We start from the raw sequence: 19,780 nt of genomic DNA, 5'->3' as shown, positions 1-19,780 counted from the left end.
TTTGTGATGTTTTATTGGTGATTTCTTTTCTTAGCAAAATACTTTCTGCTTATAGCTAAAAGTATATCTATTGGATGATCTTTTCATCTATCTATCCATCTATCTCAATGTCTGAATACAATCTAACACAGATCCTAGAAGCATGCAGGCTGTGAATCATTTCTCTCTGTGAATGCAAAGTTCCACCCTAACTGAGTTATGTAACACAATTAGGTAATGATTATTAAATAGGGCATCTGTCATCTTTTAAACTCACGCCCAGCGCGGATAACCAGAGGCGCTGAATTCAGAACACGTTGTTCAGCTGCCCTAATTGTTTTTAATTTGCATATGAAGCTTCGATCTCGCCTCCACATTTGATCCTCACTTCGCAAACACCACATATTGGTTGAGGGAAGCAGTTGCAGACATTGCATTATTTACCTTCGGGAACCGCTCTTTGTAGACATGGTTCATCATGATGATTTCATTGTCACAGCAGGCAGGCGAACGTCCAGGACTGAAAATAAAGCAGAGGATTCCCTTAAACGTGTCTCAGCGTGAATGGAAATCAGGTTAACATGATAAAAACACAGAGCATTGCATGCGGGGCGTAAGCTTCCGGTCTGGTTCAGAGCATGTTGAAATGCCATTAAACACAATCCCTCAGTCCTAAAGAGCTCAGAGCCACCATAAAAGAAATGACTTCATGGATATGGATAACAGCTGTCTCGAGCTTTACGAAGATGTGATTTACTGTCAAGCGATATATTCCAAAGCGAAATAGGAATCCCTCTTTTAAAATATTCCATTTGATGGTGAGCTACCTGAGCATTCAGTTCACAACAACACGGGCGCTACAGGAGATCAAAGCGCGCGCTTTCAAAAATAATTTCTGTTTATACCATTTGACGAATTCCCAGAAGAAAATGCAAATGATTGAATAAAATCTGTTTTAAGTTTTTTGCAGGGAGAGGCGTCGTGATTAAAGTTGACAATGTACTTAAAAAACAGCAGCATTTGGAGAAGATACATATATATTATCACCACATGTTTCAGGCATATTCCCCAATGGGCCATTTTCACAGCTGCGCCACACAAAAATGATTACAGTTCTAAACAATCAATGGCTTTCTCTCATTACTACCCACTCTGACTCCAAATGTACGTATATGTATATACCCTGACCCCTTCATTCAATTACTTCTCATATTTTGGCGTCCCCAGGACCGAGTCCCAATTTAGAAAATGGCGGGCACAACTTTCCTGTCAGGTTGCGGCTAACAAATCACAGCATTGCTGTTGGCCCATGGGTCAGCGGATACCATAGATATACATAAATCTTTTTTCTTTAATAATTCCAAAACAACTGAACAGATTTACCCAAAATTAAAAAATAAACACTTTCTGGATCAAAATCTAGCTTTCTTCCAAATTTGGTGTAATTCTGTTTAGCGGTTCAGGCTGTAGTAAAGTCTAAAATCCTTATGAGAAATAACATGGGGAAACATGTTTTGGGGCACCCCTTTTTCTCAGCCCCAGTTTGATGAATTACCCTGAAATTTTCCGGAGAGGAGCTCAAGTGAGTGGCAAACTAGTTTTGAAATATTCGTGACAATTCGTCAAACGGCTCCAAAGTTATTAGCAAAACAAAAAATGCTATTCCTATGGAAACTAGATCCTAAATATAACTATTTACTGGTGACCCCCAGTAGGTATATACATACACACATACACATATAGACACACATACATACATAGATAGGGAGGGAGAAAGAACAAAAGACAGAGAGAAATTGAGAGTGAGCGTTAAGGCAGAACTACTGTTGCTCAATTATTACAATTATCTGCATTTTCATTAGAGGAGTGTTCAACAATAAGAGCAAGTACTGTCAAACCTATCATGTCGCGCCTTTGAAAGGAGTATGCAGACTTTTCAGTTTTGTCAATGCTTTTTTGAGGCAAAAAGAGAAAAAATGCACACCAAAAGATGACACACACACATTTCACTGCCTTTTTATGCATATGCCATTACATGGCGACTATTTCATCTTTTTTTAGTGGTATCATAAAACAGAACAAAATGAGACAGAAGGGGTGGGATAAGTCAATGGATGAGGTGGGGGTGAGAAAGCAACAGGGATAATGTGGGGGAGGTAATGTGAAGGAGAAACAGCAGACAGCGGAGGGGAGTGAGAGCAAGAAAGAAAATAAGTTACTACAGTTATCAAGTATTGGTATCTTTCTTTGATTCACATGCTTGTATCATTTCCCGCTGTTGAGATGGTAGTCCCACTGTAATATGATAAACCAGTAATTAACAAATACCATGGGCTATAATGGCTCTAGGCCATGAATTTGATAGCCTATGAATGTCCTTTTATAAAAAAAAGGATCAAATGTCAAGTACAATCAATCAGCTGTCAGCACCCTCTAGAACACTCCTAACAGAGGCTGTTTTCCTCAGATTTTCAAAGCACTAGTGGGAAGTAAGTATCCCATAAAACAAAAGAGGGAAGCCTCTACAGGGAGGAGGGTGGGCTGCATGTGAATCTATGAAAGATACCAATACTGGATAACCACTTTGACAGATAAGTAACATATTTTCTTAACCAACCAGTATTGGGGTATCCTTCATAGATTCACATGCTCGAATCCGAATAGCAAGCAGGAACTTCAAGGAAAGACATCTAAAGTATGCATTTATAACCAGTAATACCAAAACATATGCACTTGTAGATGTCCCTATGCCCTTCTAACGTCGTAAGTGTTGTTACATATCTGGACTGAGGAAGCAACAGACAATTTAACATATTCTAGAATAAAAAATATGATTAGACAACCTGCACGTAGATTCACATAAGACACTAATGTCTTGTATACATAACTGTTTTTTAGAATTCTAAACATCTAATTATTATAATCAAAGACCTAAATACATTTTTAAATTATATATATATATATATATATATATATATATATATATATATATATATATATATATATATATATATATATATATATAAAATTTAAAAATTATACATACATGGTTTCATACAAATGTGTATAAACCCATATTTTTATATGTACATTTAAATACAAAAGACCCTCTTTACTACAATGAGTCTCACCTTACTTGAACAGGTGACGTAGTACCACCTGGCCCAAGGCTGTGTCTCAAAACTGTGTAAATTCCAAGCAGTAGTGCCATGTGAATGTATGGGTTCTTCTCCAGGTTGCAGCACAGCAAATCTTTTCTAGAGACACCCCAGCGAAAATGGCTGCTGACGTCGACACTAATCTGGTGGAATGAGCCTTTGTTCTTCTTGTCAAAGGCCTGTTAGCCTTATTGTAACAAAACTGAATTGTCGCAGAAACCCATCTGGTGACCGTAGCTTTCTTGACTGCAGAACCTTCCCTGCCTTGGCTGTAGGTCATAAGCAACAGATAAGTGTTTTGAATGTAATTTGTTCTTTGCAGGTAGAATGTAAGACATCATATGACATTAAGCGTATGCGATGCCTGCTCCGCTGGTGAAGATGGATTCTGGAAGAACGGTGGGAGTATAACTGGCTTATTAAGGTGAAACTAAGATGGAACTTTAGGGATAAAGGTAGCATTAGTTCTCAGAATCACAAAGTCCTCATTGAACTGAAGAAATGGCTCTTTGATGGTGAACGCCAGTATTTCACTAACTCTTCTTGCTGAAGTGAGAGCAACCTTCTATTTTAAGAATTTCAACTCAGCCCTGTGAATTGGCTCAAATGGCTGCTATATCGATTGTGCGAGAAACAAGTTGAGCTTCTATCCCGGAAGGAGTGCTGCACTGGAGAGAAGGTGCGTAAAAAACCCTTCATAAATTGTTTCACTAGGCTAGAGTCAGAGGGAAGGAGCCTGAGAGACTCTTCTGTAACAAGAGATTGAGGCAAGGTGTACTTTGGCTGAGGTGAATGCAAGGCCTTATTTTGCTAAGGAGAGGCAAAATCTGTTCTGAGGATGCTTGAAACGGATGTAGGTTGTTTCGTTGGCACCAGAAGCAGAACCTTTTCCATTTCAGTCTGTACGTTTTGTTAGTACTTTCAGCTCTAGACCTTGCAGTGATGTCCCTCTATTCCTGAGAGATGTTAATTTCCCTTAACTCCAAGAACTCTAAGTATGCAAGTGAAGCGACACTGGTTCCGGATGACATACTTGACCCTTGTCCCTGGTCAGGAGGGATGGTGATGGCTGAAGGCGTATGGGTCAGGAATCTGAGAGAAGTAGTAGTTCTGGGAACCAATGCTGCTTGGGCCACCTCGGAGCTATCAGTATCAGGCGGCAATGCTCCGCTTTCATTTTTGTAAGTACCCTGAGAATCAATGGGATGGGGGCAAAGGTGTAGCCATATATCCCTGACCATCTCATCGAAAGGGCATTCCCCCATGATCCTGGGAGAGGGAACCTGCTGGCATAGGATTGGCATTAGGCATTGTCCTTTGTGGCAAATAGGTCTAGATCTGGTTTTCCCCACAGTGCAACCACTCTGTCCAGTTGATATTGATTCAGCTCCCATTCATGGCAACTGTCGGTTGCTCTGCTGAGGGCATCTGCTAGTGTGCTGTGCAGCCCAGGGACATGTTCAGCCTTGAGGGATATACCATTTTCAGTTGTCCAATCCCACAGTTCTTGCGATAGCATGAGGGACTTGGCTCCTCTCTGTTTGTTTATGTAGTACATGCTGCTCCAATTCTCCGTATGAACCTACATAGAGGCACCTGCTATCCTTGGTAAATAAAAAGACTGTGGGGAGAGAAATATGGTGTTGAGCTTTAGACTGTTGATGTGTTTCCGTTTTTGAGTACTGGATCATTTGCCCTGAATTTGGATGTCTTGTAAGTGGCCTCCCCAGCCTTCCATAAAGGCATCTTTTGTTAGAATGAAATCTGGGATCAATTGAAGAAAGGTAAGGCTTTTTGAGACATTTGGCCTATGATACTACCATTGCAGTGCTTCTTTCATGACTGGAGTGATATGTAGCATGTCCTTGAGGAATCCAGTTGTTTGCAACCATTGATGTTGAAGCTCCACCTGACGAGGTCTCATCTTGAGCCTGGCCAAAGGGATGAGCTCTATTGCCGACAAGCACATGCCTAGGAGCGATTTGTCCTCCTTTAAAGACACAGCCCGTGTTCTTGAGATAGCCAGCGCCAACAGCTGTAGACTGATTTGATGTTCGGCTGAGAGGCAGGTTTTGTATCAGACTGTGTCTAGCTTGGTGCCCAGAAGCAATATGGCTAGGAAGAAATTAGGATTTGCCTAGGTTCACTGTCAGTCCTAGATTGTGGAACAGCTGAAGCCAAGTTTCTGTAATCTTGGTAACTTCTCGTGCTGTTGGTGCTTTTAGCAGTCAATCGTCCAAGTAGGGAAATACTAGGTGACTTTGAGAGTGCAGAGCTGTAGCTTCTGGAATGAGGAACTTGGTGAATATCCTTGGTGCAGATTTGAGGCAGAAAGGGAGGACCTTGAATTGGTAGTGGGTACCAGCTACTGTACACCTGAGAAATCTTTTATGTTTTCAATGGATGGGGATTGGGAAATATGCATCTTTCAGATCGAGGGAGGTCATAAAATCTTCTCCAGTGAGGCGATGCAGGATGTTGGCTATTGTTACCATTCTCAACATTTGTTTCCTTAGGAACACGTGGAGATCCCTGAGATCCAGGATTGTTCTCCACTCCCTTGATTTCTTTTTATTCAAGAAAAAAACAAGAGTAGAAACCATGTCTCCTTTGTAGTACTGAGACCTCTTCGATTGCTCCTTTGGAAAGCATGACCTTCGCCTCTTTGTGTAATAAGTGAAGATGAGGGGGAGGGGATCCCCTGGGTAGAGTAGTGGGTGGTCTCTCTGTGAACTCAAGGGTATAACCAAAAGCGACTAGATCCAATACCCATTGATCCATGGTTATATCCTTGCAATGTTGTATGTAATTGGAAATAAGGATGAGGAGGATGAGAAGCTGGTATCCGGTCTGGCTCATTGCTTTCTGCCTGCGTCTCGGCCATGGGTAGGTGTTCTCTTGAAGCCCCCCTGGTGACCGAAACCAGCAGTCGATAACTGACAGTATGCAGGAGGTTGATAGCCCTGTCTGTATTGCGGCTGATAGGCCTGATATTATTATTGGGCCCTCTGAAAAACCACCTCTGTATGTAGCAAAGCTGCATCCTCTGGGTCCTCTGAATAACACTTTCCTGTACTGCAGTGTGCCTAAAGCTTTTGCTGTGTCAGTGTCAGTCTTTATAGTCAAAAACATCTCATCGATATGTTTACCAAACAAAGAGTCCCCATCAAAAGCCACATCCAATATCTTTGTTTGGACCTCAGGTCTGAAGGTAGTGGCTTTTAACCATTCTTGCCGATGGAACACCACAACACCAGCAAGCTGCCGAAAACCCTAGCAGCTACTTCCATAGCACAGTTGATGGTTTCAGATGCTGCACGCTCTCCTTCCAATAGAATTTTCCTGGCTTCTTGCCTTCTATCTTCCGGGATGAGATCTGACCTAGAGGCCATAAAAAAACATCTTCACACCGGACAATTATTGCTAGGGTGTTGGCTTCCCGAACTGTGACTGCTGCCATGCTGGAGAAAGGTAGAAAGGTTTCTCCATAATATCCAGTCTGCGTCCCTATCAGGTGGAGTTGTGATGGGAGGGGTCCGATTCTTAGATCTTTTCTGTGCTGCCTGCGAAATGACTGAATCCATTCTTGGGTGACTTGTGAATCAAGATAGAGAATCCTCAGGAGCCCCATGTTTTTTGTCAATCCGATGTAGCACTGAAGATATAACAACCGGAGTTTCCATAATTTTCACTCTCTCCTGCCAGATATAATCTATTATGGGAATAGAGTGGACAGATGTTTTTGTTTCCTCTTTAAAGTCATACAGAAAGCAGTCTGTTTGCTTTACTGCCATTGGCAGCTCGAACCTGATGGTTTCCTTCTCCATCAAATTGTGGAACCCTTCAAGGTCTTCGGGAGGAAAGCCTCTGGGTGATGTGGAGGAGCAGAGGGAGTGGGGATTAATCAGTGGTAGCAGATCCAGAATCTCCCCATCTTCTCTATCCTCATCTGTAGAGGAAGGACCTTCTGTGGGAGGTGCCGTTATTAGCAGCGAGGTGTGATCCTAGGAGGCGCCGTAGGGGTAAAGTCGTGTTCGTGGAGGTTTCAACTGAGGCGGGGGTGGTTCTGGTTGATCACCTTGAGGTTGAAACCTCTGTCTGTAATTGGCCAGCATTGCCTGAAGGTCCTGGATGTGAGAAGGTGGCAGATGTGACATGTCTCTAGGACGAGGCTCAGGAAGGAAGCCATAAGTTTGGTAATGATGAGGTGTGCCTATATATGGCTGATAATATTGCTCCTCATCCTTGTATTCATCATCTTCCTCCTGACACTTGGCATGTAACTCAGAGGGGCTATGAGCTACCCCATATACTCCATCATCCTCGGATTCTTCTAAATCCAACAAATGTGAAGGAGGCAAGGGTGACACCTTATTGAGTGAATTTACCTGTGTCCATAGAAAAGTTTTTGTAACTTTAGTGATATTTAATAATAATGGACGGCGCTGTTGTCATCAATGCTGGAAATTCTTTTGTTGACGGTATCGATGTTGGTGTCTTTGTCAACAGATCCACCGTTGACCGGGTCTTCGCCAATGGGGTCTTTGTCAACAGAATCGCAGTCGTCGGCACTGTCACCGTCGACGATATGCTCAGCGTCGATGGGCTCTTTGACTGGGAGATCCTCGTCGATGGTATGTTACCGGTGATAGCTACCGTCGTCGTCGTTTCTGCTGTCGACGGCGTGGACGAGAAGACTGTGGTACTCGTGGTCGTAGACGAGTGTGGTGTTGATGTCATTGACGAAGGTTTCTTGTCAGTTCTGGGCCTCAGAATCAGAAGAAGAGGCTCAAGGACGCTCTTTTTTCTTATTTTAGGGTGTAGTAGATAAGGCTAATGCAGGCTCTGAGGAGAATGAGTTTTCTCATTTTTGAGCTTTTACTTTCATGCGATGGTCTGAGATGTTTCCTACCCTCTCCAAAGGTATCCTCCTGGGACCTGGCCCTTTTGTGAGGCCTAGAAGATCCAACGCTCTCTTCATCCGACGATGTTTTCTGTTGTTTAGTCATCTGGAGACATAGAAAGTAACCTCCCTTCTCTATCCCGCAGAGTTTTTGAGGAGAAAGTGCAACACATCTTGCAATGTTTTACCTCATGGTTGGGATGAAGGCAGTATATGCAGTCTTTGTATGGATCATCCACATGAGCTTTTTTCCTGCCACAGGTCTTACATGGGCAGAAAAGGCCTTTTCATCAGACATGGTGGTAAAGTTGGATATTATAGGATAAAATCCAGACGAGAGTGAAGAAAGAACTGAGTAGAACTCGGGGAGGGAGACTCCCTTCACACATGACCTGCGGTGAAAATCTGTGGGAAACCGCCTCTGCTAAGAGTGTTCTAGAGGATGCTGACAGCTGATTGGCTGAACATAACAACTGGTCCTTTTCAAGTCTCGCCTAGCAAACGCAGCGCAGGCGCCGATTTGCCTTGGCGAGACTATTGTTGTGGGTTTGGTGCGCGAAGGGAGACAAACCATGTGTGCACACGGACAGGTGATGTGCACACGCATTGCATCTTCTGCTTCACACGCTCCCACTGCGCGCTCACACGCTTCCACTGCATGTTTGATTTTTCTTCTTTGGACAACTAGTCGTGTAACAGCAGCACTTACCGGCCGCATGCCATCCCACCGCCCCAAAGTCAACAGCCTTGCCCACAATGCCCAACGCCTCCCCATGGGACCCCCACATTGCCCACCATATGCCTGCTCTAACACTGTGCCCTGATCCCCCCCCTCGCAATCCGCCACCTCCAAAGGACGCTCCAGCAGTCCAGAGTGTGCATGACTGTTTCCTCTCTGGTCAATGCCCAGGGGCACACGGCGCGCCTCTTGAAGGTACATAGAGCCGAACTGCTTCTTTCAGAGCCATCCCCGGGGAGCAGTCACCTCACCAGTTGTTTTGGCTCAACTTGTTTATTTATGCACTGGCATAAGGCTTCTCTGGGAGTCTTCCCTCAGATCCCGGTACCAGACAATAATCTCTATAGCAAATGAAAAAGCAGCGATGACAGACTGGAGATCTGAAGGAACTATGGAGGCGGTTGACTAGGGCACGTGACCAGTTCGGTTTCTATTCCCCCCAACTAGTCACTAAACTGCCTTCCCAGAAATTTGTTCGACTTGTGGTTCACAAGCAACAACACGTTATACAGAAGCTTTGAGTGCAAATTACAATCCCCAGGATGCAAAGTGGCTCACTAGCTATAGCATTTCTGTAGGTGCTGCCACAATGTGGAAGGGTCAGGCGTAAAACTATGTCTATTGCAGGTTTTAGGTGGGCGGCTGCATATTGGATTATCTTTGTACAGTGAAATCATGAACGGTAAATGTATGCCCAGTGTTTCAAAAATGGAATTACAAAATGTGTTTTCTTGTGAGAAAACAGCGGCAGAGTGGCACTACGCTATTTTGGAGATTACTTAGAGGAATCATAGTTTGGTGTGCTTTGCTCTGAAGGTTCGCTGTGGAGGTGCAGGTCATTTCTTTAATTACATGACAAAGGACTTAAGACGATGTTAGTGATAGAAACACATTTTTACCCTTTTTCGAGAATTCAGATATCAGGCTGCCTGGTTCACCACTGAACTCCTAGAGGCCAGGCGCACCTGCAGGCGCCTCGAGAAAACGTGGAGGAACCAGAACACCACTGAAGCCCACACCGACCACAATGTCACCATGAAGAACTACCACCAGATGATAAGGGACACCAAAAGAATCTTCATCAGGGAAAAAATCAACGCCAACGCAGCCAACACAATGGAACTCTTCAACGTAATCAAGCATCTCACCAAACCCCCATGCGAAGCCTCCGACATCACAACCTCCCAACATCTCTGCAACAAGCTCAGCACCTTCTTCCACCAGAAGATCATGACCCTTTACGACAACTTCAACAAACCAATGACTGCCTTCACCCCTATGGCCACTACCATCGCCAAACCCACCATAACCACCTGGAACCCTGCATCCATCAAACTTGTCACCGCCACCATGAAGAAAACTCATTCAGGAGCCCCCACAGACCCCTGCCCCCCTCACATCTTCCACAGAGCCTCTACGGCCATCGCTCCGGAGCTAGCCCGCACCATCAACTCCTCCCTGGCCTCTGGCACCTGCCCCATGGACTGGAAACGGGCAGAAGTGAAGCCCTCCTCAAAAACCTTCGGCCGACCCTATCAACCTCAAGAACTACCAACCCATCTCCCTCCTCCCCATCGCTGCTAAGGTCACAGAAAGGTTCGTGAATGCCCAGCTGACAACCTTCATCAAAGATAACTGCATCCTGGACCCCTCTCAATCCGGATTCCGCAGCAACCACAGTACCGAGACAGTCCTGGTTGCAGCCACCAACGACATCCGGATGCTGCTCGACCAGGGCCACACAGCAGCCTTCGACATCTCTCACCGCACACTAACCACCAGGCTCCACCATGCAGGAATTCAGGGAGACGCCCTCAACTGGATCCGATTCTTCCTTTCCAAGAGAACACAGAGGGTCATGCTCCCCCCCTTCCTTTCCAAACCCACCATCATCATCTGCGGAGTCCTACAAGGATCTTCTCTGAGCCCTATTCTATTCAACATTTACATGGCCCCCATCACCACCATCGTCAGGCAGCACAGCCTCAGCATCGTGTCCTACGTTAACGACAGCCAGCTCATCTCTCCCTCACCAGAAACCCAGAGGACACTAAACTCAGATTCCAGGAAGGAATGAAAAACGTGGCTGCATGGATGAAAGACAGCGGCCTCAAACTCAACTCTGACAAAACCGAGGTGCTCATCTTCAGACCACGCCTCTCTGCATGGAACGACTCCTGGTGGCCCTCCGCCCTCGGACCCCCACCAACCCCTACTGACCACAATCGGAACCTTGGCATAATCCTCGACTCCTCCCTCTCCATGAACCACCAACTCATTGCCATCTCCTCCACCAGTTTCCAATGCCTCCGGATCCTACGCAAGACTTTCAAGTGGATCCCCCAAGACTGCAGAAAGACTGCCACCCACGCAGTCATCACCAGCAGGCTCGACTACGGCAACGCCCTCTACACCGCAATCAACAAATCCCTACTGAGCAAACTCCAAACCACCCAAAACGCAGCCGCCAGACTCATCCTAGGGATCCCACAACACGAACAGATGACCTGACACCTGCGAGAACTACACTGGCTCCCCGTCAAAAAGAGGGTCACCTACAAACTACTCACCGACGCCTACAAATCCTTCAACAACAGCAGACCCAAGTACCCCAACGACCGAATGAGATTCCACGCACCCAAGAGAAACCTCCGCTTAGCCGACTTCACCCTAGCAGAGATCCACCGTATCCACCGAAGCAGAGCTGGAGGGAGAGCTTTCTCCTACACCGCAGTCACAGCATGGAACACCCTCCCAGTAGAAATAAGACGCTCACCAACCCTGCAGACCTTCAGACGGGCTCTCAAGACCTGGCTTTTCGAATGACCGGAGCAGCCCAGCTATTTTCCCTTCCCCAGCGCTTTACCAACCCCGGATTGATTGATTGAGATCGCATTGGGCTTATGACACAGATGGACACTCCTGTGTCTTCGGATTCTTGATCGTTCCGAACTGCACCATCACTGCCAATTCAGCAAGAGAGGCACCAGCAGTATAAGTAGGAGCTAAAACAATATTATTCACCCCTAATGTTTCTTTCAATGTTTTCGCGATATAGAATGTATTTTAAACCTCGGGCGTCGTTTGACGTTTGGAATCACGTCCTTCACAAGTACAGCTACGCACGCCCACACAAATACAACATACCCACTCTGGATGTGAATGGGGCAGCATCAACTCCAGGCATTTTATATATTTGCTGTCCACAGTTTGCGCTGTATTTGGTGCGGTCGATCACCCGAGAGAAAGGGATTACTTTTGATATTTTCCAATCACAAGCATTGCTCTTTTCTGTGACTTTCCTAACGTCTGCATATTGAATTATGTCCAGCTTATGTCCAGCTGGATGCAAATGCTAACATTTGAATAAATACACATATATCTCTCAATTATAGTGTGTTCAGACATGTGTTGTAACAGGGACTTAAAGCATGACATTTAAACTGGCATTGATTGTGAAGTATTCTAAACTTTTTGCAAAGCAATAGGTCTCGCATTTACACGAGTATAAGCTATTGGCATTGTAAATGACAATGCTTTTTTATGTTTTAAAAACGAAAACAAAAATAAAAGGCATTGTTATTTGCAATGTCAATAGTTCAAACTTGCGTAAACGCAAGATCTATTGCATTGCAAATGCTTGTTTAAACGCGACATAGATAGGATATCAAATTCATGGCCTAGGGCCATTATAGAAGATGGTATTTGTTAATTACTGCTTTATTATATTACAGTGGGGCTCGCATCTCGCCGATGGGGAATGATTCTATGAAAGATACCCCAAAGCTGGATAAATCCATGCATTCTCATGGACAGAGAAAATGAAAGAAAAAAGTTGTTGTTCCCTGAATGTAAGCTGTGAAAGAATAAAGTCATCCAATGAAATGTATAGTAAATAAGCTATACTCTAGGGAAGGGACAACCATTAGAAGAGGAAGGAAAGACATCAAATATGAAGTAAGCAAATGAGAGTCACAAAAGTCAAACCATGATAAGCAATAGGATGACCCAAAGGCCACTGTAAGTAAGGTTACTGTGCAAAATAGGCCTTTAGGCATCAGATAGCTAACCTTATCTTTAAGCAAAACCTACAAATTATAATATCATAGGAATTTAGAGATGTGGGATGCTGCCAAACATCCAGCCTCACAGTACCTCAAGACTGTGTTTGCTGGGTAACTTATAGCAGTTTAGAATCAGAGGTTTAGCAGTCCCAGAGCTAAAGTGAAGTCTCTTTGTGCACCATGGGCTGTGCAACCTGGCGAGAAGCAGCTGCAGTGACTGCAACGGCACACTTGTGCTTATTCAGCCTTCCTGTCATAGACGAGCCTAAGAGTAGAGCATCTGAAGTCGCTTCCTTGGCGCTTTTTAATTGAACCTCACCAGAGACCTTGAGTGCTGCCTTGGAAGGCTGCAGCTTCTCCAGGCAGTCTCTCGGGCACCAAGTCAACTTTTACTGCGCGTGACAGCTTCTCCCAGACTCAAGGTGTAGAACAGCATGTCAAAGAGATGGCAGATCTCAGGGGGCACAGTGTGGGCTAGCAGCAGCTCAGGTTGGGCTACGGTGACAACTTGAGGAGATTCCGCGGGAATCGCCCGCTCATTAGTCATCCATAAACAGGAGTGGCTTAATCTACATAGGACTCTGTGGCAAGTGCGCGTGTCAAAGTGGGAGCGCTCGCGGTATTATGCACAACGAATATCCCATCCCGCATTACCCAAGAGAGGAGGCCGGTGTAGCACATGCTTGAATGAACTGCCCTTAATTGGAGGCAGTGTAAGACACATCATGGTGCAGGGTACATGGCTTGCATACTTTGATAGGCTAGGCTAATCCATGCAGGCATTTGCTAAGGCAAACTCATAACATCTGCGAACCTCTCTTGTAAGGGAATTCTCAGGATAACCAATATATAAACATAAATATCAGCATAAAAGCATAATGTGCAGTGCACAGACTAGAGGATGCTGACTGCCGCACAAGACCTTTGCACATATAATGTATAAACGAACAAATGTAGTGATATGTTGAAGCGGGAGTGTTAATGCCCTTTTTTTCTAATACGCAACACAAGGAAAATATTTAAAGTCACAAGAAACTAGCGTGTCAACCAAACCACTAACATAAAATTATGTGTGTTCACATGGCTTCACTTTTCATAGACCCGTGTAGTTGTAGTCCTGGAACAGTTTACATGTGTGTGGACTGCATAAAGGACTTAGCCAGAGTAAGGTTACTTGGGGTTTCACGTTTTTGCTTTTAATTGTAAAAAAAAACAGATTCCATTTCGATAATGTGTCTCATAAGAACTGCGTCCGGTCCTTCATCACCGGCCTACGTGTTTATACTTAGAAAATGTGTGATTTTGGTTTCTCTATAAAAACTAAAATGCCGGAGTACATAGGAGATAGCCTCATGCGCAAAGGCGAACGAGAAGCGAACTCTTTTCTGTCGTTTCACCCAGTTCCTGGTCTGCGCTGCTTCCAAAGTTTCTTCAGCATAGAAAATGCGTGAATAGCTCCATTCTTTACAATTTCTGTACAGCCCAACTCGCTCATGCATGCAGCCGAGTATGCAAAGCCCAACTCTGCTCTCTATTATGTGCGCTAATTGGACGGCTCCTGAAAGACGGAGGCCACGGATGCCACGTGAGCTCGTGACGGTGCAAGGCGCAGAATGACGATGGCTGATCACGTCCTTTCCTGCAGCAGTGACACTACTCTCATTGAAAGTGACTAATAGTGTGGGAGTGCTGCTGAGTCAACATGTGGGCCTAAGGCAACTTCAGAGCACGCACGCCGGGGACCCTTGTGTCAGAGGGGGCAGTGGCCCCTCACTCAACTTTCTTTGCTCCCTGCCCCTGGGTCCAGGCCTCTGTCCAATGGCCACCTGACAGAGCTGCTTTGAGAGGGTTCCTGTACTGGAGGCTGTGTTGTTCTGCCCTTAGACACAGGCTCTGGGTATTCCAGTGTGTGACCCTGCATACCCGCTGATGCAGCACCAGACTGAACATACTACGTGGGTGTTCAATGATGTGTCAGTTGTTCCAGGTACATCGGGCCTTCATTCTAGATGTCCTTCGACATGATTCACTGTTTCAAACGCAAGCGTCTTTAAGATACCTGCGAGGATGCAAGAGACAGGACCCTTCTCTTCCAGGTCACAGTTCATAGTCCTCCAAGCAGGAGCAGTCATGAACTGCTCTCTGTGAACCACCAAAAATGGCCTTTGTGGGGTCAAATAGGAAAACCTTGCACTGAATCCATCTGTGCTGGCCACTGCAAAGCAGAAATAGTTCAAGTGTGCTTGCACAATATAGATTATGTTCATGAACTCGACTACTACTCCTCTGAGTCTGAGAGGGCCAAGATAAATATCCTAAGTTTTACATGTTGGAGTTCAATGTTGCTGTAAAAGCTTAAATTCAGTCCTTGCTCTGGGTCACAGGCTATTCGAGCCAGATGGGGCCCTGCTCTGTAGTTGTGCTGCTTGTCAAGTTACAGCTTCAGAATAGCTGCTTCTTTCATGCGAAGAACTGCATTCGAAAACTCACTGAAGCATTTCATCTGTTCACTGTTTTTTCACTTGCTGACTTAACTCGATGATGCATATAAAGCATTGCACACACCCTTTGAGACCAACAGAGGATTTGCCCGGTATTAAGACCAAATATTACGATGGCCAAGGAAGTCCATGTATTTCAGTCCTCGGGTGGCCAGTGAGAGGGAGTGTTTTCCCTAAATCTGAAGGAAGATCTCGTTAAACTACTTGCTGAAAGGTACGAATGATGACATGCTTGTCTCGTGATTCATCTTCACGGTACTGCTTTAACTCAGCAACAGAAGCAGACAAACTTTCATAGTCCGGGAGCACATTTACTGCTGAGTGCCCAAGAAAAAGGAGAGTTTCTTTATAACCCTCACGAACTGACTCACTTCTGATGCCTTCCATCCTGACTGATTCAACTTCACAGACAAATGTGATGGAGCGCCAAACTTATCTACAAGACTATGGGCCTAACTTACACCTCGCAGTACCAACCCGCCCTTCGAATTGAGTTGGCCACCTGCCCACCAATGACTACCTATGGTACTGATAGGAGTGCCGTGGAGTGGCACAGCTTTACTGCACAGTCTTTGAAAGTTCAGCCAAACGTGGCTGCTAAATCCTAAAAAAAAAAAAAAAAGTCTAATATTTCCATGCTTCCAATACTTGTTTTGGCATACAGTTGGCATGAAGGATGAAATACATGCAAATTCTTTGTCTGGAATTGCATGCGATTGGCTGTAAGTTGCTAGGTTGTTATTACACTCTCAAGAAGCTTGATATCTGTTGAGAATAATAAATATGACTGTGTAGATCTAGGAGGAAGGGAGCGCACCACCGGCATATCAACACCAGCTTTCTCAATGCATTTTGGTATTTGCAGCTCATATTGTGAACAGCTGCTCTTAGGTAAAGAAGTGCTGGCAGTTAGTGTTGGTGCAGCCACTGCTTGCCTATCTGGACAAGTGCAGGAGAGTCTTTGCCAGAGCAGCAAGTAAACTTGGGGGAGCTTGATTTGTCGCTTGTAGTCATTTCAAATAAAAGTATCACACCAAAACACACAGGTACAAGCCACTGTTGTGTAATGTTTAGTTTTCTTATTGAACTGGAATTAAAATATTGCCAACTGTATACTGCGGCTGACCAGGTTCCAGTAAACTGAAAAGATTTTAGTCAAACCAGTGCTGAAAAAATACAATCTCTTCTCCCTTTGATCTCTAAATTAGGGGAGGAGCATCTAATTAAGGGTCTTTCAAACCACTTAGAACAGAATAATCTGCTGGATGTGGCTCAAACTGGATTTCGAACTCAAATGGTGACCAGACCTGCCCTGGTTTCCATCATAAAAGTGGAAATTCAAGAGGTCTCATCCTCTTGGACCACTTTGCAACACGCTTGACCTGGTTGATCATGCTATCACGATCGACCGTTTGGCATCGATAGGCCTTTCATTGTGCACCCTTGCCTGGGTCTCTTTATTTTTGACAAGTTGAAGCTAGTTGTTGGTAATGCCACATTTCAGCTCCAAAGTAACTCCTGTGAAATGAGGAGTACCCCAGAGTTGCTCATTGTCCCTGGTTTTCTTTATCATTTATGATCGACCTTTGGATCTTTTTATTTGTTTCTTTGACCTGCACTGCAGGGCAAATGGTGACAACACTCAGCTACCATTTTGCTTCAACCATCCTAGTGAAGGAAATCAGCCATTTCTTTAGCTCTGCCTTGTTGCTCTCCAAACCTGGATGAGGAAAAACTTTCAAAAATTGAAAGCAGAAAAAATAGAAATTCCAATTCGTGGTCCGGAATCTTTATGGAACAACAGGTTCTACCATGTAAATGTGGGGTCTCCACCTAATCCAGTCAATGTGGTAAAAACGTATGTCGTAAAAATTACAAAGACTTGTCCCTAGAGACAAAAAATGAACGCTGTGTGTGTCTTCATGCTCCTACAAATGTAACTCCCCAGGAGTCATCTTGTCTGAGTTGCTGGCTCTGGTAGTCACATTATCCATCCTTTCCAGATTCAGGGATGTCATTGTCTGCTACTGGGCTTTCCTGAAAAAGATTCGGTTCAAACTTCAACTGATCCAGAATACAGTTGTAAGGCTAGGTCTTGGAATGAGCAAATATGAAGACATAACGGAAGCCAGGCATGAATTCTAGTTAAGCAAGTAATGCCTAGCCCATAAAGTGAGACATGGTCCCACTGCACCTGCTCTCATGGCCTACCTTAACAAATACACACATAGGAGTGTTTTGCCATCGGCCACGGAGGTCAGGGCAATTGACCCCAATGTCATAAAGTCTGAAAAGGAGTAAAGTTCTTTTAAATTCTGGCCTCAAAGGTGGGGAGTCAACTGCCAAGTGTCAAGCAACTGTGGATTATTGCGTCTTTCTAAAAAAAAAAAAAAATCTAACTTTTTGTCTGGATATAAAGACATTTGTGACCTACCTGTTGAGATCAGTTCAGAACAGTCTGTAGGACATTGCTATTATTTAGCTCCTTTTCTTCTCTCATAATCCTAGCGCCAAGATGCCTCCACGGTGTATGCGAGTGCCTATTAAGTATTGTATTAATTCATACATTTGCGCCAACTGGTTCAGAGCAATCAGGCGTTGCCAGGCGTTGCACTTGCTACTCATGAATAAACCTTTAGTAACCCTGCCACTGCCCTTACTACACATGGACTGCGAGAGTCCTGAAAGCAGCAACGGGAACATAAAGTAAACAGGGCTTTCTGGACCACATTTACCTTCTGTAGTTTACACACCTTTCCTACTACGTCTTAAGCACAAACAAGAGCTTGCTGAGAGGCTAAGATTGGGATAAGTGATGAAACTAGTGACATCACCAGGCGGGTGGGGCAAAGGATCATGCGGTCACTATGTCTTCCCCTGGGTTTTTGATGAACCAGCACCCACGCTTGTTGTGCAGTATGATCATATGGTCCTGATGAAAATCCCAGCACTCAGCGATGGTCTGTTGCCGCCATCGTATTATGTGTAGACTCCAAGAGCAATATCATGAAGAATATTGTGAAGAACGCTCTAAGCAATTCTTTCATGTCTTGTATTTATTTCTGTTTTCTACATTTTTATGTAGGGTGATGGGAGCAAGAAAGATATGAGTTCCTGATGTTCGGTTGTGCTTAAATAGAGTTTAGTTCAACCTAGTTTATTGATCACAATAAAAATCATGTCAAAATAAAGCTTGCGCCACGCCTTTATTTTTTCTTCAAAATATGTTAGTCACCGTTTGACCCCAAACCTTAAAAGTTGAACAAAGACAAAGTTTAACAAGCATTTGCAATGCAATAGGTCTTGCATTAGTTAAATGGGGAACTATTGGCTTTGCAAATGGCAAAGAAATGTGCAGTCCGCCTGGCTTTGTTTTGAAATGTATTGACTCTTGTAGCAATAGCGGCATGCCTTAGATTTAGATGTTAAACGCCAAAGCGTGCTGTGTTGCCATTGCTATAAAAGTTACTAAATAGAAAGAAAGTTAGCGGCTGACATTTTTTTTCTATTTATTTATTACTATTGTAGCAATCATGGCTCGCCGCGCTTTAGCTTAATATGTGTAAAGTAAAGCAATGCGTGACGTGATTGCTATAAAAGTACATCAACGGAAAACAATGCACCTTCCTTTGTTTTTCTATTTATTGACTTTTGAAGCAATGACTGCATGCCGCGCTTTGGCTTTAGATGTTTAAAGCTAAAGAGCGGCGTGCCCCTATTGCCACAAAAATCAATAAATAGAAAATAAAAGTTGTGCTCCTGCCATATTTATTTTTTATTTATTTACTTTTGTAGCGAACACAGCAGATAATAGGTGGCATTGATGCGTCATGTTAAAAATTCATTTTGTGCTTTGGTCACGTCAGGTTTCTGCCGCAAAACGAATTTGCTGAACGGTGTTGTCACGCAAGCTCCCAAGTCAAAGATAGGAAAGTAGACCTTATTTGGGTATGCCATGGTGAGTGTTAGGAAATCTCGGGCTCACATGCTCCCCAATTTTACTGACCAAGCTACGCTCATTTGGATGTGAAGGCGGAAGTAGGGTTCTGAAGTTGCAGTAATGAAAGGGAGCAGGCTTTGTAGCTGGGTCAACTTTGAGCTGAGGATTGTCTGGATGTATAAGGTGTAAGCCTGAAGCCATGGGAGCCGTTTGAGTTCAGGACCCGAAAACCTGTAGGTGAACCATCCCCCTGTGAGAAAAAAAAACACACACACACACCCCAGCAGATGTCAAAGTGCAATTTAAAAAAGCCTATTAACCTCCATTGCCGAGGGTGGAAGAGTGGGCATAACATTCGCCTCTGCCTAAATCACCACCACACTCTTTATTCCCATTCATTCACCCGGCTTCAGCCAGGACACCGGGGGCAAACTTCCAGAGAGAGCTACAAGAGATATGCGCCCCAAGTCAATTAGAGTGAACAACAGCAGAGTCA

General features: G+C 44.4%; 1 protein-coding gene across 7 annotated transcripts in view; it reads right to left on the bottom strand.

Annotated features, from left to right (window-relative positions):
• MAST4 (microtubule associated serine/threonine kinase family member 4) overlaps positions 1-19,780 on the bottom strand; it is a 1,854,902-nt gene that overhangs the window by 267,178 nt on the left and 1,567,944 nt on the right. For all 7 annotated transcript variants that reach the window (XM_086960700.1, XM_086960701.1, XM_086960706.1 and 4 more), the window contains one exon: positions 424-499. In XM_086960700.1, coding sequence (XP_086816826.1) covers positions 424-499 — 76 coding nt within the window. The remainder of the gene's footprint in view (positions 1-423; positions 500-19,780) is intronic.

Source organism: Lissotriton vulgaris, chromosome 3_1, assembly GCF_964263255.1.
Source record: "Lissotriton vulgaris chromosome 3_1, aLisVul1.2, whole genome shotgun sequence".
In the NCBI taxonomy this organism is placed as follows: Eukaryota; Metazoa; Chordata; class Amphibia; order Caudata; family Salamandridae; genus Lissotriton; species Lissotriton vulgaris.
Note: the sequence above shows the minus strand (reverse complement) of the source record. Positions and strands in the feature narration are given on the sequence as shown.